The 20,474-nt window shown below is 44.0% G+C and overlaps 1 protein-coding gene across 2 annotated transcripts in view; it reads left to right on the top strand.

The window, feature by feature from the left end:
• The window catches only part of ST8SIA5 (ST8 alpha-N-acetyl-neuraminide alpha-2,8-sialyltransferase 5), a 67,736-nt gene that overhangs the window by 30,448 nt on the left and 16,814 nt on the right, over positions 1–20,474 (top strand). For both annotated transcript variants that reach the window (XM_041423589.1, XM_041423591.1), the window contains one exon: positions 10,652–10,759. In XM_041423589.1, coding sequence (XP_041279523.1) covers positions 10,652–10,759 — 108 coding nt within the window. The remainder of the gene's footprint in view (positions 1–10,651; positions 10,760–20,474) is intronic.

Genomic DNA, 20,474 nt, shown 5'->3' with positions numbered 1-20,474 from the left:
CCATCTCAAATGTCAGAATTTGCTGGTATCTTAAAACATTTGGGATTTCCTGTGAGTGTCTCTGCTCAGGGCTCTGTTGTTTTATTTTCTTCTTTCTTTCTTGAAAACCACCTCCTTCACTATAATTTCATTCTGTTCATTCTGTTGTTGGTTTTGTGCTGCATCTCAGTATTCCAAATCAGCAGAGCTCAATTATGAATAATTATGAATAATTATAAATGTGAATAATTATTAACAATAGATAACAATAGATAAAGATTATCTATTACTCCTTAGATGTTTGTTTTGCAACCACAAATGAGAAAAGGTAAGATTGTAAATGTTTGGAAGGTATCCTTGGATGTTCTTGATGTCCTGGGCAAGATTAGATCCAGCTTAAGCCAACTATTTGAATGTGTTTTATCCTTCCTGAGAAGTGATTTTAGACCAATTTTTTTCAAATATTGCTTGTGAATATCTAATGCAAGATTTAACCCAAATGTGAAATGTGCTACATGAAACAAAGCCTTTTTTCTGTGTAATAATGGTTATAATCCAGAAGCTTCCCACCTATGTTTCCAATTTTGCTTTTTGCACTAGTCAAAATATACTCCTCCACCATTTTAATACTATTATTTCCCTCTAACATAAAGAGCCAAGCTTGTCCTTGGTATAATTCTGTAAAGCCAAGAGTGTAGTAAAACCAGACGTGCTCCTTTCCTACATTGCCCATCCATATTTTGTTTTTTGTGGGGCCCATGTTATTTAATTTCTTCCTTTTGCCCTGAACATACCATTCCTGCTCTTCCACTTATTTTCATACAGTTTTCAAAATCTTTTAATAATCTTGTTCCTGGGAGATGGTAACCAATGAGCTCAGTAATTACCCACTGTCAGTCTATTACAAAGCTGAGACAAAGGTTGATCTCTATTAAAGTACAGTGAGCAGATGTATGTGCTTGCATCAGGACTAAAACTTGCATTTTGCTGATTTCTCTGGAGAAGTAAGTATTTCTCTAAACTTGGCTAGTCAGATTCAATGCTTCTTCCACTGAAAAATATGATTTGTTTTATGGACTCACAGAAAAAGGGGAAAATATTGCTCAAGTACTTGAGGTGGCCCCAGGAATGTTTTATTTATTTGTGCCTTGCCTGGCAGGGTTATGGCCCTGGATTCTGGACTGCAAGAAGCCAGTACACAACTAGTATTTTCCTGGCAGTATATAGCACGGGTGAATTGGACCTGGTCTGCTACAGGCAGATTTATGTTTCCTTCTTTCTTTCTTTCATCTCTGCTGCATCTTTTAACTTGTTGTGCCTTGCATATTTATTTCAAAATTGATTGGGCTGTTTAAAGTGACATTTACATATTCAAGTAAGCATTGATCTTGTCACCTGGCTTCATTATCTTCAGGGACTAAGTCTGGCCTTTTTGTCAGGAAAGGGGTTTTGAACATAGGCTGGCCTGACTGGGCGCTGCTGGGCTGGGTTTGATCCCAGTGTCTCACTGTTCTCTGTGGTAACTTTAGTCCTTTACTCCTTCTGGGCCCCTCTGATATCTTTTCAAGTGCGGTGTCAATAACCTTGCTTTCTCTGGCCTGTGCAAAAATGAAAAGGGATCCTTGGTTTTGCTCCAGAACTCCTCTTACTGCTGTCTCTGCCGGCTGCTGTGCTGCTCTTCACCTGTGCAGCAGTCCGTCACACTGGAGACTCCTGATATTCCCTTCACCCAAGCTCCTCTAATGCCCTGATCCATTTTAGTGAGCGTTTCCAACCACTCTCATCTGCAGGTCACTCATGCATACCACGGTTTTAGTTTTATTTTCCGTACACCCTGTGGATACAGTGAGTCATAGTTTCCTTATTTTGTGGAAAGAAGGAACTGGATCTCTGGCAAGCTTAACAACCTGACTTTCCAACACCTCTGTGACACCCCTGTTAATAGGCTAAGGGCATCACTTTCCATTTTCAAAGAGAGCAGAGTGAGCAGAGTGATCATTTAACACTAAAGTCTTCAGTTCCTCCTCCTCAAGGGCACAAGAATTACAAAACAGAGAAACTGAGGTACAGTGAAAGTGATTTTCCAGTGACTTTAGGAAGTCTTTACAGCCTGGGCAGTTGGTCATCAAGACAGGGACTGGATATAGCTTCTTTTTCTGAGAAGTAACAGGGAAATGCAGCACCATGACCAGGCCTGCAGAAACAGGATTATAAAATTGCTGATGATATATATGGAATTAATGAATATCCTATTTGAGTATAACTTCAGTAGGAGCCAGACTCACAAAACCTGGATTTCCTGTCACCTTCTAATGGCCTCTTGGTTAGGGAGAGTGCATATAGAGAAGGGATGGCAGAACTGCTGGAAAGCAAGAGCAGGAGAAGTGAAGACAAATAATAGAGGGAGCTCAGAAAGACAAATAATTTACCTTGTTCTTGGGGGCATCCATATCTTCCTTCCCTTCCTCTGCTTCTCCTTCCTTGATCATCTGTGTAGGCCAGCAAGCTGAGTCAGGTTTTGGCTCAGCTTCACCATTATAGAATAACATTAATTTCTGCCTGTGGTAGAAGCCAAATGAGGATAGTTGTAGCTGTCACCTTTTAAAGATGAGTGGAAATCGCCTGCTGCCTGGGATTAAATGGGATGAACTGGTGGTATTTGGGGAACAGACTGTGGCTGGAGTGGCAGGTGATGGCCCCACTGCCACTCAGTCCCTGTCACCCAGAGGTGCTGATGACTCTGTCACCCAGCCACCTGCACCAAACTGCTCTTGTGCCTGGGAAGCACAAAGATCTCCTGAACAGCTTCTGCTGCACACACAGTCATGGCCCACTCTCTGGGCAGAGCCCATACATGACCTCCAGCTGAGCTTGGAGACTCTTTTGGGTCTTCTGCTTTTAGCAGCTCCCTTTTATACCTTGCCTTCTGGTCTGAAGTGAGTTTTCACCTTTCCTTTCCTTTTCAGAAGGACAATAGGTGCTGCTGAGGGTGCATCTCAGTGTGACAGCAGCATGGGTGCAAAGCTTCTCTTGCAATCCATCCGCTTGCTCATTCCTGCCTTGTAGTTCAAAATCCTCATAATTATCTGACATCCTCTGCTATTAAAACCTCTGCTTGTGTAGGAGTTGTTTTTTGTTTGGATTGCAGCAACAGGCTTTCAGTCTTTGCTTCCTGCTGCTTCCTGACAACCGGTTTTGACAAGCCCTTCAGAGTCACTGCTGCTTTGTTAATTTTCTGGCTTTTCACCCCCTCCTCCTATTATTGCTTTACATCGATGTTTATTTGACCACACGCTGATTCAACACTTACCGTTACCAATTAGGATCCAAATATTTCTTTGACATTTACCTGAAACTCAAGGCCTCTGTTGCTAAGACATCCAACTTCATTGAGTTTCTGCAACGCAAGGCAGAGCGTTGCTCATACTTTTAATACTTTTATTTGTTAGGGATAAGTCTTGTGATTAATGGTATCCATAACTGACGTACATCTTCCTTGATGAACAATTTGCTTACATTCATGGGCAAAACAAAGCATCTCTGCACTCAGAGAGTTTCTGGTTATTACACCTTTTATGAATTCTTTCCTTGCCATCATCAGCATCACACGCTGGGGACACATACCAATTTTAGAAGTTATATTAGGGCAAATTGAGCAAATGGCAAAGTTCCACTTGACAATTATTGGCAATGATTCCAGGCTTAAGATTAGCTTTTCTTTCTTTATTTTTTAATTTTTATAATTTTTTCTTTTTACTTTTTTCCCTCCTTCTTTTCTTTTTTTTTTCCTTTTTTCTGTTTTATCTTTTTTTAATTTTTTTGTTTGAACTGTTTGACATGAGCCATGTAAATTACATAGTAGACCTTGATGTCTTAGTCATTTCCTCAGCTTTCCTTACCTTCTTTTAATCTTTCCTTACCCTCCCTTTTGCTCTGATGCTTTTTGTCTTCCTTTTCTCTGTTTCTGTTCTCTGTGTGCTTTTATATTGTAATTCTGATTCACAGAACCTTAATTTGTTTACCTATTTAAATGCAGTTACTGCTGAGAGTGAAAGTGGTAGAATTTGACTGAAATAGAATGCCAAAGAAATGCACTGATGAAGCGGTTCAAGTCTCTTTTCTGTTTTCTCAGGGTGTTTGCACATTTGGCCAGACAATTTTTTATGGATGCTTACAACTCAAACCTGAGAGGATTAGAAAATTTTGTATTTCAAAAATTAAATTCTCCCAACTCAAGGCTGATTGAAATCAATGGTAAAGCTCTCAGTAATCCTGTTACAAACAGAATTAATTCAGTGTTTTAAAATATCTCATCCTTGGTATCTACTCAGTCCTAATACTACAAACCATTATTTATGGAAGTTGTTCTTACTGTGAGAAAGATATTTATTGTACAACCTCTGCAAAAAATGCTGAGCAGCGGCTTGGTCTTAGTCTTGCAGAATCACAGTGAGACACACAGCCCTATAGGCTGTGCAAAATTTCTTTGGTGGGATGTTTTGTGTGTTTATAAATCTGTATTCTGTTAGTTCCTGGAGTACCTGTTGGAAGAAGAGCCCTGTGTGGTCTGTCTGGCTCAGGGCTGGACACTTTAATCTGACCCTAAGCTCAGCTCACAGCTCTGTACTTTGTCCTTAACCACAGAGAAGTGCCATACCCAGATCCCTCACTGGATATTTTTGTACCTCAATTAGATCCCCACCCTGCCACTTCAAAGCTAAGTATATCAAGCTGGTCATCATAAGACATATCTGCCATTCCTCAGGGTTAGTCTTCCAGTCTCCCCTTGGATCTTACCCAAAATGTGAATGTCCTTTACACTTGGTGCCTCTGCTGCAGTGCACGCCCTTCACCAAAAACAGCTTGATGAAAGGGGAGCATTAAAAAGTGATTTTACAATTTGTTTTGCTTGATGGACAGATTTACCCCCCTCCACCTTGGAACATTTACTTTGATTTTCTTTCAGCTGTTACATACAGAGTAAAGACATAGACAGGGAAAGGACTTTACTGCATGTTTTAATTCTTCATTTAATCTGCCTGAATATTGGCTATGCTGCAGGAGAGTTCACCTCTGGAGGACACACCAACACCAGACATTTATCTGGATTAATGCTCTCTATTTCAGTTCACAAGCAAATATTGAAGTCCCAAATAGACAATTTAATCCAATTAAAAGGCACAATTCCACATTTCCCACATTTCTACCCTCTCTCCCAATGTATCATTCAGTGATGCCTTTAACAATTAAAGTGTATTTTTAAGGCCATATACTTAAAGGTTTTTACAAAGATATATATTTGAAGAAACCATGTTTCTATACCAGTTACAGTGTGGTAAAAAATGTGTTAGACTGTGGTATATGGGAGAGAACCACAAGCATTTATTTCAACAAGCCTCAAAGTGAAGGTGTCCAAGTAATTTTCTTATTTTTTCTTCACACCAATATTCCACTCATAAATTGTACTTTGAGCAGGTAGCTGATTAAAAACTGCCAGAGAAACACACGAGTTCACAGAATCACAGACTAATGAGGTTGGAAGAGACCTCTATGATCATCAAGTCCAACCTATGCCCTAGCGCCTCGACTGGACTATAGCACCAAGTGCCATGTCCAGTCATTTTTTAAACATATTCAGAGATTCTGCCACCTCCCTGGGAAGATCATTCCAGAACTTTATTATTCTTTTGGTGAAAAATTTTTTCCTAATATCCAACCTATGCCTTCCCTGACACAGCTTGAGACTGTGTCCTCTGGTTCTGTCGGTGCTGCCCCATGGAAGAGACCGACCCCACCTGACTGCAACCTCCCTTCAGGAAGCTGTAGAGAGCAATAAGGTCACCTCTGAGCCTCCTCTTCTCCAGGCTAAACAACCCCAGCTCCTTCAAACCTTCCTCACAGGGCTTGTGTTCCAAGCCTCTCACCAGCCTTGTTGCCTCCTCTGGACCCACTCAAGCATCTGAACATCCTTCCGAAACGGAGGGGCCCAGAACTGGACAGAGTGCTCAAGATGCAGCCTCACCAGCGCTGAGTACAGGGGCAGAATGACCTCCCTGGTCCTGCTGGCCACACAATTCCTAATGCAGGCCAGGATGCCCTTGGCCTTCTTGGCCACCAGGGTTGAATATGAGCCACGACATTGCTGGCTCATATTCAACCGGTTGTCGACCAGCACTGCTGTCTTACCACCAAAGACTGAGGCGAAGAAGGCATTAAGCATTTCTGCCTTTCCCTCATCTTTAGTAACTAGGTTGCCTGCCTCATCCAATAAGGAACAGAGGTTGGTTATACCCTTCCTTTTACCATTAATATATTTGCAACACCATTTTTTATTATTTTTAAGAGAAGTTGCCAAGTTAAGTTCAAACTGAGCTTTGGCCTCCCTAATTTTTTTTCTATGTGCCCTAGCAGCTCCCTTAAATACTTCCTGAGAAACCAGTCCCTCCTTTAAAAGATGATACATGGTTTTTTTTTATTTCTAAGTTCCTTCAAAACCTTGTTGCTCATCCAGACTGGATGTTTGCCTTGTTGACTCATTTTTCGGCACACAGGGACAGTCTGTTCCTGTGCACTCAAGATCTCTCCTTTGAAGCACATCCATCTCTCCTGATTCCTTTGTTTTCAAGGGCTGTTTCCCAAGGAACTCTCTGAATAAGTCTCTTAAATAAGACAAAGTCTGCCCTGTGGAAGACCAGGGTAGAGATCTTATTGATATTCCTCCTTATTTCACCAATTATGAAGAATTCTGTAATTCCATGATCACTGTGCCCCAAGCAGCCTCCAACCTCCACATCACCCACCAGTCCATCTCTATTTAACATAGTCCCTCCCCTGGTGGGTTCACTCACCAGCTGTGACAGAAAGTTATCCTCCACACACTCTAGACACTTTCTAGACTGCCCTTTTTCTGCTGTATTAAGTTCCCAGCAGATGTCTGGTAGGTTGAAGTTATTTACAAGAACAAGGGCTGATGATCTTGGAACATTGCTCAGTTGCTTATAGAATGAGTTGTCCACCTCTTCTTCCTGGTTGGGTGGATGACAGCAGACTCCCAGTAGGATGTCAGCCTTGTTGGCCTTCCCTCTAATTCTCACCCATAGCATTCAAATTCATCCTCATTAGGTTCAATACCTGTGGCATCCAAAGCCTCCCTGATATAAACAGCCATCTCTCCACCTCTTCTCCCTTTTCTGTCTCTTCTGAAGAGCTTGTAGCCATTCTGTGCAGTGCTCCAACTATGTGAGTCATCCCACCACGTTTCTGTGATGGTGACTACATGATAGCTCTGCTGCTGGACCATGGCCTCCAGCTCTTCCTGTTTGTTACCCATGCTGTGTGCACTGGTATCCATGCACCTCAGCTGAGCTGCTGATTTCTCTTCTGAGTCAGGCTTACCACCCTTGGGCCTGCTTCCAGACAGCCCAACAGCATCCCCTTCCCCCTTCAATCCTAGTTTAAAGCCCTCTCAACAAGGTCTGCCAGTTCATGAGCTAAAAACTTCTGCCCTTAACAGAGAGATGTATCCCACCTTATTCCAGCAGAGCAGGTGCCGTAAAAGTTGCCCCATGATCATAGAATCCGAAATTTTGCCGATTACACCAACCCTTGAGCCACTTGTTAATTATGTCAGTTCTCCTATTTCTTTTATCATTTTTCTCTGCCATCAAAGGCACTGAGCAGAACACTACCTGCGCACCTGTCCTATCAACCACTTGACCCAGTGCCCTAAACTCCCTTTTAATTGCCTTGACACTCCTCTTTTCGATCTCATCACTGCCAGCCTGGAGTATCAGCAGTGGGTAATATTCAGAGGGCTGAATCAGCCCAGGCAGTCTCTCAGTGATGTTTCATACCCAGGCCCCAGGGAGGCAGCAGACTTCCCTGTGGGATGGGTCCAGTCAACATATGGGGCCTCTGTTCCCCTCAGAAGGGAGTCACCCACCACGATTACCCTTCTTTTCTTCTTGATGTTAGAGGTGGCAATCTGTTTTTTAGACAAGTCATAACTGGGAGGCTCATTGGGCAGATAATTTTCTTCTAAATCATCTGGCTGGCTGTCTAGATCCAGGGCCTCATACCTATTCTGAAATTGGCAGCTGGCTAGGGGATAGGGTGTGGGAGGGATTTTTGTTATTACCTCTCCAAGCAGGGATGCATTTCCACTCCCTTTTGTCTACCAGGTGCCCCTCTAATGCCTGAGAGTGAGAGGCATATGAGTCCTCTGACTCCTGGTGGGCCTCCCTTAAAGATGTAAGGGCTGAACTCCACCAGTCTATTTCCCTTTCACTATCCCTGATACTCCTTAATCATTCAACTTCCTCCCTAAGCTCGGCCACCAGTGAAAGGAGGTCGTTCACCTGCTCACACCATAGGCAGGCTTCCTCCACAACACCCCTTGAAACCACTGATAAGCTCAAACACTCCACACAGGAATGGGTCTGTACGGACACATCCTTTTTGGAGGGCTCCACTTGGTCACATACCCTTGTACAAACCACAGATTTTGACCGGGTTAAAACCATTACTAAGAGAAAGCCCAAAGTCAAGCAACAAATACAAACACTTCAAACAACACACAGCACACCTAACTATAAGAAAACCTGTAACCCTACATGCTTGCTCTGCCTGTGTGAATTGCTGTGCAAACTGCTGTCACCACACCCCTGTTTGCCCACTCCCCAGAGGCCTCTTATAACCAGTCACTCAGGAGCCAAGGAAATTCCACCTCCTGTTCCTGAATGGCTCACAGTGCAAGCAACTCACCTGCTCTGCGTTCTTGTAAGTTATGGGGCTGCCTGATAATCCAGAGCACTGCATTAACCAATGGTCATTATAGCATAATGGATTCACACTGTGATATGAATCATAGATTCACAGGGTGGTTTGGGCAGGAAGGAAACTTTAACTTCTTCCAGTGCCACCCCGTGCCATGGGCAGGGACACCTTCCACTGTCCTTGATTGCTCCAAGCCCTGTCCAACCTGGCCTTGGACACTGCCAGGGATCCAGGGACAGCCACAGCTGCTCTGGGCACCCTGGGCCAGGGCCTGCCCACCCTGCCAGCCAGCAATTCCTGCCCAAGATCCCAAAATCTGTGCCTGCCCTGTGGCAGTGGCAGCCATTGCCTGTGTGCTGTCCCTGCAGGCCTTGTCCCCAGTCCCTGTGCAGCTCTCCTGGAGCCCCTGGAGGCCCTGGCAGGGGCTCTGAGGTGTCCCTGGAGCCTTCTCTTGTGCAGGGGAACAGCCCCAGCTGGGCCAGGCTGGCTCCAGAGCAGAGGGGCTCCAGCCCTGGCAGCATCTCCGTGCCTCCTCTGCACTGGCTGCAGCAGCTCCACGTCCTTGTGCTGCTGGAGCCAGGGCTGGGGCAGCTCTGCAGGTGGGCTCTCACCTGAGCCCAGGGCACAGGGGCAGAATCCCCCCTGCCCTGCTGCCCACGCTGGGGATCAGCCCAGGGCAGGGGGTTTCAGGCTGGGGCAGCTCCAGCTCTCAGCTCTCACCCACAACACCCCCAGCTCCTTCTCCCAGGGCTGCTCCCTCTCCTCATCCCCAGCCTGGGTTGATCCCAGGGCTGCCCTCATCCAGGTACAGTTCCTGCACTTGGCCTTGTCAAACCTCACAAGATTCCCCTGGGCACATTTTAACATCCCATGTTGCTCCTTCTTAATTCCCTGTGCTGATAATTGCTCCAATTGGACTAGACGATGGATGTGGCCAGAGAGATTCACCAGCCCTTGTCATAAGCCTGGTAACCAGCAAAACTGTTGGGGTCCTGGATGCCCTTTCTTTTGGACAAAGTGTGCTGGCAGATTGCTTTCTGGCTGTCCCCACACAGCCCAATTGGGAAGTTAACTTTCAGTATTGGCAGCACCAAATGTTCACAACTCAGCTTGCCAGGCTTCTGAAATAATGAAATTGGGTTAAAAAGAAGAAGTTTAAAAATAACAATCTACAAGATCCTTTTTTGTTGGCTTCTGAGATAAGGGAGGGGTTTTGGCCTGTGTTGTCAAATATTTCCCCAGCATTTTTAAATTTCTACCCTGCTATTGGTGTAGTTTCCAGAAGACTGCAGGCATCATGGGGGTTGGAACAAATCTGTGAAAGTTTGGAAAACAGAGGCTTGTGCTGATTATGTTTATGTATTGCCTTAAAAAACGCCATCTTTCCAAACAGGCAAAATAAGCACTGTATTGTGACTTTTGAGATGTCATCAAATGACACATCCTTTGCTAGCAGAGCCAACAAAACAGAGGAAGGACCCAGTGCCCCCCACATTTAGGAACTACTGTAGATGTAAAACTGAAGTTTGGAGCTTTTACTTCTTTAGCCCTGTGGTTTCTCATGTCTCCAGCTTTTTGCCCTTGTCTTTTGGAGAATTAAATTTCTACCTCCTCATAGATGTGTGTTGTTTATGAGCACGGATAATTACTGGCCTTCAAATTTGTATGGGGAGCCTGGTATTGTTTTCATCCAAGGACTTGCAGAGTCTCTGGGAAGTAAAAATTATTTGTTTACCCTAGTAAGGTCATATCTTGTTGCTCTTGGTATCTTTTAATTGTTTTTGATGAATGTGTCATAGTCACATTTGTATGTTAAGAAATAGAGCATGAGAACTCATGCTGATAGACTTAACCTAATGAATGATATCAAATATCAACTGCCTCGTTTTCTTGCTAGAGGGCTGCAGTTTAGCTGGCAGAATGGAGAGGAATTGGCAAATTGGACCGGCACCTTTAATTTCACGGATGACGGAGCAGTGAAGAGTGGCAGTGACACAGGCACCAGGTACCAACACCCGAGGGAATGACTATAGAGATCTTTCTCTCCTTGTATCAACAACAAATGTGAGCACAGGCTGTATGAAAAATGAGATCTGCAGTGTGCTTTGGCTGCTTGGCACTGGTCCCCACAGTAGAGAAGATGTCAGGGATGCCCCAGCACTGTGCTGTTTTCCCCTTTACAAGCCTTGGGGACATTTTGGAATATGCCATAAGCACCCATGAAGTATGCAGGAGGGTGGTTTCTGTGTCCAGGCCTCTCCTATTTCCCTACCAATGCTGTGTGTCAAGGTGTGGCAGTATTGGAGAAGGGGACTTTGGCAGAGAATGTCCCAACATTACAATATTGGTGCATACAGAGCACACTGGGGAATGTGGTCTTTAGAATAAAACATGTATTCCATGAAAACATAGTTTAATTTAAATTATTTTCAGGGCCTAGCAGGGGAAAAATGTTCTCTCAAGATCAGGCTGTAGTATTTCCTTTATTTACAGTATTTGGCAACATGAGAAGCACTGATGTGCTGCTGCACTCTTTGTACTTCCTGGTTTGTCATGGGCTCAGGTGTCTGCAGGGTCATGTGCAGAGTCAGAGAACTGGCAGCAGTTTTGCCTAAAGAACTCCACAGCTGTCCCAGGCCATCTGCACAAATCCAGGCATGGATGTAGGGTGGATATCTGGGCTCTGTTCCTGGAACAACAGTTACAGGAGTTTAAAAATCCTGAGTCATGTGTAGCATCAAGTTCAATAAGCAGCAGGGAGATCTTAGAAAGAGCTGTGAAATAAAGAAAAAACTAAAAACAATTAAAATAACCTTACACTTAGTACTTGTGTATAAACAAAACTCTGGGTAAATTGCCCATTTTATTTTGAATATCATCATTTTGTTACCATACACCACTGCAGCTGTGGAGCTGATAGCACTTCAAAGGCAAGCAGAAGTTGCAGAGTCTAACCTGCCAGAAATCATCCTGTCACTGAACCACAGCAATGCTGCAGTTCCTGTTCAGGCTCTTGCTGTAATGTGATCCTGTACGAGTGCTGCCTGCTGGTTGGTCTTGTAAAGGTTCTTTATAAGAGCAACCAGCTTCCACTGCAGTTTTTCACTTAGAGCAGGGGGAAAAAAGGTTCATGTGTATAGGTGTAGGTGTGTGTATCTATCTATCTTCCACTCTTGTTGCCTTTTCAGTATCTGCATATATAGTCTGTATTTATAAAGTCTTCAGTTTAGGCGCTTGGCATATAAAAGAACTCAGTGTGACACAAAGACACACATCATCTTGAAGGCATGAGAAAACAAACAAATATAGATTTCCTCCTCTAGACACCTTTGACAGAGACAATTGAACCATCATTGATTGCATGACTGGGAACCAAAAGCCTTAAATACAAAAGACAGAGTCATGAGGGGCTGAACCACCGTGCTGCTCTCACTCTCTTCAGCCTCTTCAAACACAAAGAGGTTCAAGGTGCAAGTGTTTTTTGCACAAACAAACCACACAAGCTAGATATAAAAAGGAAAAAGTTATAATATCAATGAAGGAAAAAAGTGTATTTCAAAGCCTGTGCTATGTGATACGTCAATGACTTTATCTCTGCTGCCCAGGCTCCCCAGGGAATGGGCACAGCCTCCAGGCTGCCAGAGCTCCAGGAGCCTTTGGACACCCTGCCAGGGATGCTCAGGGTGGGATTGTTGGGGGGCTGTGCAGGGCAAGAGCTGGGCTGGGTAATCCTGGTGGGTCTCTTCCATTTCAAGACGTTCTGTGGTTCTGTGTTACAGACAGTGGAGCTGAAAGCTTTTCAGTCAGGGATAAGTCTAACTGCAACAAATTTCACACCCAAGTGTGTTAGAGATATTATTTATCCTTTTTTCTACTGTATGGAACCTGGGAATATAGGAAAATAAAAAAAGTACTTTGTAAGTGTGGAGATGAGATTGTGTGGTGACTACTGCAGAGCTGTGTCAAAATTGTTTACTATTTACATTTGATCACCTTTCTGACTGTGTTGTCACCAGACATCTCCTGAGAGACTTAATCTGACACTCAGCTTTATGCTGTTGATATAAAATGAAAACAAGTATTCCTCTAATGAATAATTCTTTCCACTGAATGGAAAACTTGCAGACTACACTTCACAGAACTGATTTTATTTGTATATATTTACAGGACTCCAGAGAGATGTCTGAAGTGCACAAAACTAATTGTATGTCAGCATAAGCACACAGAATACCTTTCACTGCATAGCTCTGCAGTTTGCTGTGCCATCATCTAGTTTTAAAAGGTTTTGTGTTTAAAGGTATTAATTGAAATAGATATTAATATGATTTCCATTAACTTGTACCATTTATATAAACATATGTTTATTTGTGCATATGTGGTATGAACTTGAACATATTCTAGAACTACTCTTTATCTTTTAATTACATAACTTAATACAGGGTGTAGAGATGCTGACAACTCATCCTGTAGGAGTGAAATTTTAGATGAAAATGAAGGATGTCCAAATCAAAAGCACGCTGAAAGAATGAGTGCATTAGAATTGCAAGTCAGCCAAACTTCATGAGAATAGTGGCCTTAGAGAAATCAATGAACAGTGAAGATTAAACACAGCACGAAAATTATCAAGTAAGAAAGAGAAGATTATTGTGTTATGTGATTTCAGTAAAAACTGGGTGACTCCTTAGATAAAATCACACAATAGTTTGGAAGGGACCTTAAACCTCCTCCAGTGCCACCCCGTGCCATGGGCAGGGACACCTTCCACTGGCCCAGGCTGCTCCAAGCCCCATCCAGCCTGGCCTTGGACACTGCCAGGGATCCAGGGGCAGCCACAGCTGCTCTGGGCACCCTGGGCCAGGGCCTGCCCACCCTGCCAGCCAGCAATTCCTGCCCAAGATCCCAAAATCTGTGCCTGCCCTGTGCCAGTGGCAGCCATTGCCTGTGTGCTGTCCCTGCAGGCCTTGTCCCCAGTCCCTGTGCAGCTCTCCTGGAGCCCCTGGAGGCCCTGGCAGGGGCTCTGAGGGGTCCCTGGAGCCTTCTCTTGTGCAGGGGAACAGCCCCAGCTGGGCCAGGCTGGCTCCAGAGCAGAGGGGCTCCAGGTCTCTGATGGCTGAGGTCTGAAATCAGACACATTTCTCTCACTGAGCCCTGTCTGACAGCTCTGCTGTGCTGGGGTAACTCACATAACCCAGGCTTTCATCACAGTGCTTAAGACAGTTCTTCTTCTTAAGACTGTGTAGAAGCAGTCCATAGAAATAAAATCTTGTGTCACATACACTGTACAACCAAGAGTCTGGATCCCCTTTGCGTCATCTAACACTGCTCTGGGCAGACACTTGACAGATCCCGACTTGCTGGGCCTTTCTGGGCACCAGAGCCTTCATTTCAATTCAGATTATGTTGCTGAAGGCCTTCTAGGTAGCAAGGAAATAGTGATTACTAACAAGAAGTAAAAGTGAAGCACAGGAGCTACCCAGAAACCATAGGGATTTGAACCAAAGGATTTCAACCCACACAGATACAATAACAACCAGTTGTTGAACACTGCCTTATTTTTGATTCTTGTGCATCACCCATTACTCATATTTCTATATTTTGCATTTTACTTTGTGCTAAGCATCATTAAACCTTACAGCATCCTTGTGGAGAATCTGATAAAGGGCTTTATCTAGTGCTGGTTATGACAAGTGATATATACAACCCCTTCCCAGAGCCCTGATTTTCTGCTCTCCTTTTAATATGTTTTACAACTTACTGAAAGTGTGAGTTGTCATGCTTAAATAATTTTTCACTGGCAAGAAGCTGCCTTAATGACAGGATGACTTATCTGCCGTATGAGTTGGTTTATGTTGTTCCCTTCAGTCTACTGGAGCTGTAGAGCTTTTGTGATGAGACCACAGAAGCCTTTGGTGGGTGAGAGAAGATCATACTTTAAGGCCTGTCAATTTGTACACGGAATTCTCTAGTATGACACATCTGAAGCTTTGTCCCCACTGGCTATGAAATAAAAAGTAGAATCAATTAGATTTGTCAAATACATGTTTTACAAGATTGAACGTGAGAGTTTGGGATTTTGCTTAAGTCACATTGCTGAGTTCCTCATACAAGGATCCTAATATCTAAAAACCACAAGAAGAAAAAAAAAAGGGCAGTTGCTTGCAATAAGCTAAAATGTGGGGTTTAAGATGTCATTGATGTATAAGGGTTGTCATGAACTTTGCTATATCTTCTAGGTGGGTGGTCATATGGATAACAGATTATTTCAGTCAGAGTGAATGGGAAAGGGCTTGATTAAAACACTCAAGAAGCAGTTTATTAAAAATTTGAGTGTTTTGAAATGAAACTGGGAAAATAGGGCTTCCTGCAGCATACTCCACTGCTGCTTGTCAGGAGACTGCATTGGTTGGATACAGCAAAAGACAAGAAGAACCAACATGTCCCTGAAACTCAAATTCAATGTGGTCTGCAATAAATCATTCACACACTGCACAGTGGGAAAACCTCTAAATGAAGAGGGGTGTCAGTCTGGTTCAGAGAGGACCTGGGAAGCACAGGGGGTGGTGGTGTTGATGGGCTCCAAGGTGGGCTTATCTCCAGGGAGAAGCAGGAGGCAGCCTGGACTTTGCTGTGCCATTTTGGGCTGTTTCTGCTGGAGCTCCTGCTGCTACACCCACGACTGCTGCAGTAGAGCTGTGTTTTGCAACTTACTCTGGTGCTGTGCTAGGCTGAAACCATGGAGAGACTTGTGTCCCAAATCAGTGGACAGATGGGAAGGGAACAACGTGTCTTTGGCAGGAGTGCATGTTTGGTCAATTGACATTGCTAATGAGGTAATGAGCAGCAGAGCCAAGCAATTCCAAGTGATCTGTGTGTGGAGACTTGGAGATGGGAGTTCATAATAAGAATGGCAGTGAGCAGCCAGTGACAGTTTGCCAGGAGCTTCCATGGTTGTGATGAAAAATATATCCTCAGGGCATCACAACCATCATCTTGACTGCACAGATGTGTAGGAGACCTATGGAGTCATGGGACCAGGTCAGAAAAAGAATCCAGAAAAGGAGCCCCTCCAAGTAAAAAAAAATGTGCACTTTCCACTTTTCTGGGGATGTTCAGTGAGCTATACATGAACAACCTTTGAAGGACAGAAATATAAAAGCCACTCCTTCTCTGAAGAAGATCGAACTTATGGATTAATGGCTGGTCCATGGAAGCACTTTTGTTTTTTTGAAAGCAAAAATTTTAACTTGGAAAACAGGCACAATATCTTGGTCCTTGTCTTGATGGATGGACCTATCTAACGCCATCTTTTATCAAACCCCAGAAAAGCGTACAACTGTCTATGACCAAACATATCAAAATATCCGAAGCAAATGACCAGTGGGTTCATGAATGCATAGCTTTTAACCTCAGCTACAAGAATCTCCTGGAAAACTTGAGCCTCTGTACAAGAATTCCTGATCCTGAATTTTAGTTACTCTGGTTCTTCCAGAAAGACAGCCAATCTTGAGAAAACATGCCATTTCTATCTTTATCTTCCAGGCATTGAATACTGTTTTTCCTTGCTATACTGTATTGAAAACCTTCCTGCCACTGGTAATTGCTTCCTGGTGCAGTATCTCCTTATTCAGTCACCATATGTTTCGATTAAACTTCACACGCCTCCCGTAATATTTTAGAATCCAGAAAATTTCTGCAGGTCCTTTTGTGACTCTCACCAGTGTCTCAAACCCCCAGAGATGAAATGTCAGAAGTGGATGCAGTAATTCAGAACAGCTATTACTACACAATGCATACAGAGATAAATGACCATTTTATCCTGCTTATATTTTAATTTTTTTACATGACACAGCACATGGTGGCGTATTTTTCTCCCACCTACAGACACATACTAAAAGTTCATGATCAGTTAGACATCTAATGCATCTATTAGCATTAGAGATTAAGATGGTACAGGGTTTAAACCAGTTATTGCCAGTGACATTGTCATCAGCACGTGGTAGGCAGGAGGAACGTGAACTGTCTTTTTTAATATTTATTGTCCCCAAGGATGAGACAATGAGTTTCATGAAGCTGTGTAAAAGAAGCCTGATGCTTCTCCAGTCTCCTCTGTTGAGCCCACAGCTCTTCCTCTCAGTTCAGCCTTTCAAGCATCATCCTGTTGTGGACAAATCGACTCATGCTCTCAAATGGCAGAAAGAGCACAAGCAGCAATGTGATTTTTTTTTTTTTTTTTTGTTCCCCATTCCTGGTGAAGTTTAAGTTAGTCTAAGAGCATTGAAGATTCCTGCTTCGCTTGCCACATCGACATCAGCTTTTTACATGCTGAACAGGGGTCATACCTTCTCAATGGGACAAAATAATCTTGGGAGAACAGGCCATGCAAAGTGGTAGGATGCTTTTATTAAGGGAGAAAAACCCCTGAATTGATGTAAAGCCCTTAAACCTTTTGACCAAATCTTGTGGGTTTTGATGTTGTCACATAGAAGCATTAAGAAAAGGAAAGGCCAGAGGGATTTTGTCTCTCACAAAGGGCCCTGATGAAGTCAACACCTGCTGTGTTGTATTCTGGATAAATTGTCCAGGGCCTCTAGAACTGTGATAGGTTCCGCCCCAGCAGTATTTTTGCTCCAGGGACCTGAAGATTCCATGCAGGCCTTGCCAGATGATGTGAGTCCCCTGTGCTTTGGGGAATGTGCTCTGTCACACTTCGAACGTTCCTGAGTTAGGAAGGTGAATCTCAACCCGAGGCTGGCCATGGATCTGCCCATACTGATGAATGCAGGCACTGCTAATTGGACAGCACTCTTAATAAGCATTTAGTAGAAGCCTGTGGGGCTTGGTTCATTTATTCTCATTTCTTAGTCACTGGATAATGTATATTTTTGGAAAGATCTTTGTTTTTCCTGCAGGGTAGGTGGAATCCTTCCTGCGATGCTCTGCGGTCTCACTGCGCAAGTGCTGCAGCCCTGCTGCAAACAGTGTCAGGAACTGGCGCTTCAGGAACGAGCAGAATGAATGGGAAGGCAGCTGTAGAAAATTATCCTGCTTAAAAGATGCCTGACCACTGCAGCAAATTATACTTTTAAATCTTTGTTCAGTATATCAGACAAATCAGTGTCTCAACCCAAGCGTCACTTGAAGGCAGGATTGAAGTCTCAGGCTTTTTAATTCATGTAGTGTGATCAAGAAAAGCTTACTTCTGATCAAAGCAGGAGCAGCCCAACTGCAGATGATCAAAGACCTAAGTGTTAGCTGATGTACTGAGAAACCAAATGTGTCTCTCACTAGCGAGCTCAGTAGGAAGCTCAGCTGGAGGTGAGGTTGCAATGGGGGACGTGAAGGTTAGAAAAAAAGAAAGTTTCAGTCAGTCAAAAATGGAAAATTACAGAGTGAATAGCGTCTAATTCCTGGGTACTCAGTGCAGTGGGCTGTAAAGAACCAGTTCCCTTGAGCAGCTTGTGTGGTGTTCAGGCACAGACTTTGACCCTGGAAAAGTGCTGTAGGTTTGAAAGCTACGATTGACGTGAGCAGACACTGAGGTCACAGAGTGGTGTGTAGTGCCCAGTGCCCTGGGAAAGCACCATCCTACACGCAACTGAGCTGTTTCTTGTAATTCATTTGCTGTTGTGTTCTTAAGGTAAAGAATCGTGAATTTTTGTATTGGTTTTCCTGTAGACTTGTGACCTTCAAAGGGATAGAAGTCATTTATGTTTCATCAGGGGCAGTGGAAAAATGCAGGGAGAGGATATTATGGCAGTGACAGATCAACTCTGTTTTATGGATAATAAAACTTGACTGTCATTCTTGTAAAGCCTTAGAACACAGACCTTTTCTGTAGCAAAAGGAGTAAGTAGTATAGTCAGGTTTGTCACTTGTCACTAATCCAGAACATAAATCAAAATAAACTGAACTACATCCTTGTTTCTTAGCTGGAGATCAGACTGAGGAGGATGATGGGGAGGACAGTTTCCATTTGTGCTAATTAAGCTTTCTGACAGGCAAATGTATCTTCGTTCACAGGGAACTACATGATTTAGAGTGGGAGTTAATAGGCAGGAAGAGCTCTCAGAGACCAGAGAGTGGGTGAGACTGATGCTTCCTCTGGGAAAGTGCGGGGGCCTGATCTCCAAACACTCCCTGCAGGACCAGACCCTTGCAAGATGAGGACGTGGGTTTAAAGGACATCTCTGGAGGCTGAGGGAACTCATGCCCCTTGTGCTAGTGCCTGGTGTTGTGCAAAAGCTCCATGCTAGGAAAGCCCAATGTGAAGCACTTCTGTGGGAAGAGATTGTCCAGTGCTCCAGGGAATGGCCTCTGCTAATATCCTGCTAATTCTAATATCCTCCTAATATCTGCGGCAGGAGGAATCTCTGTGAAGTAAATAAAAAGCATGAACACTCCTGGGAGAAAGAGAGAAACCCTTTTTTTCCTGAGTCTATTGACCAGTCACTGTCTTGCAGAATTCCCAGTGCTGTTGCAGCACCATCATTACGTGCAGCTGACGTGCAGAAGCCTCTGTAGCATTGCAGCTAAGGAGAGTTCAGTGGCTGGCTGTCTGCTCCAGTGGGGTTCAGGCTGATGAAGGACAGCCCAAAGGATGTTTATCCAATAGCTTGGGATCACTCAGCTCACTCCAGTCTAACTGACCTCATGGCCAGCAGCACCTTCTCCCCTCTCTGTGCGGAATGATACTGCCATTGGTGTCCCCTGCCTTTGCTGCATTTGTCACATCATTGAGGTGTCATCCAGCCCGTCCCATGGATCCTCCCTCTGCACTTCCATGGGGTAGTAAATGGTGACTTTAATGCTCCCAGTGGCTCTATTGGGAAAGCTGAAGCTGTTGTGAGAGTTAGAGACTTACAGGACAGTCCTGTGCTTTTTCAGTCTATAAGCTCATGGAAAAACTCTGCTAGAAATGCAGTGTTGCCTCATGGATTGATTTCCTTTCAGATCGAGAAGTGGTTTATTTTTGACCCAATCCTTTCCTTCTTAACCTTCTGCTGCTGTGGTAACACATCCTTTTTCATTTCTATTTTTGGTTTGTGGATTGAGTAAACAGGCAACGATCAAAGGGAATGGCTGGGACACAGGAAATTTCATCTCCATTTCATAAAATGACATCTTTGGCTCCAATGCCACAGGCTGAAGGCAGCTTTCCTGTGTTGTGGTGTTCCCGCGTGACAGCATGTGCTGTTCAACATCTGAGCTGCTGCTCTCTAACCTAGCAGCACAGCCAGAAGTGCACAGGAAAGATAAAAATAAATGTTAATCTAGATTTTTGCTCTGCTTATCTGTCCTGAGGCACATCCAAAGTACTGAAATGAAGTGTTAGGTGGCAGGTGAGGATGAGGCTGATAGGCATTGCTCACTCCTGCACACTCTAAGAAGCAGGAGGGGTGCTGAGGGGTGTAAGGTGCTGAGTGCTGTGTGGACCTGCCCCTAGTTACTGCATATGACATGGACATCCAGGGTGCCAGCATTGTCTTACTCAAAGAACCAAAGAAAAAGATTAATTCTGCAAAAGACAACCAGAAAAACAATGATTTCAGAGGATTAAAATGTTGTCTGTACTGGTAGCCAGAGGGTACTCCTTCAGCCCTGGAAAATTCTGGGACCAGTAAGAAATTCTGTGGTGCTCTCTAAAGAGAGATTTTGGTTTAGTTTGGGGAAGTACATACACACAGGGCTTTGGCCTGGGGCAGGCAGGTGGGCTCTTAATC

Source organism: Onychostruthus taczanowskii, unplaced genomic scaffold, assembly GCF_017590055.1.
Source record: "Onychostruthus taczanowskii isolate IOZ18803 unplaced genomic scaffold, ASM1759005v1 scaffold79, whole genome shotgun sequence".
NCBI classification, from domain to species: Eukaryota; Metazoa; Chordata; class Aves; order Passeriformes; family Passeridae; genus Onychostruthus; species Onychostruthus taczanowskii.
This window is presented reverse-complemented; position numbering and strand designations above follow the sequence as displayed.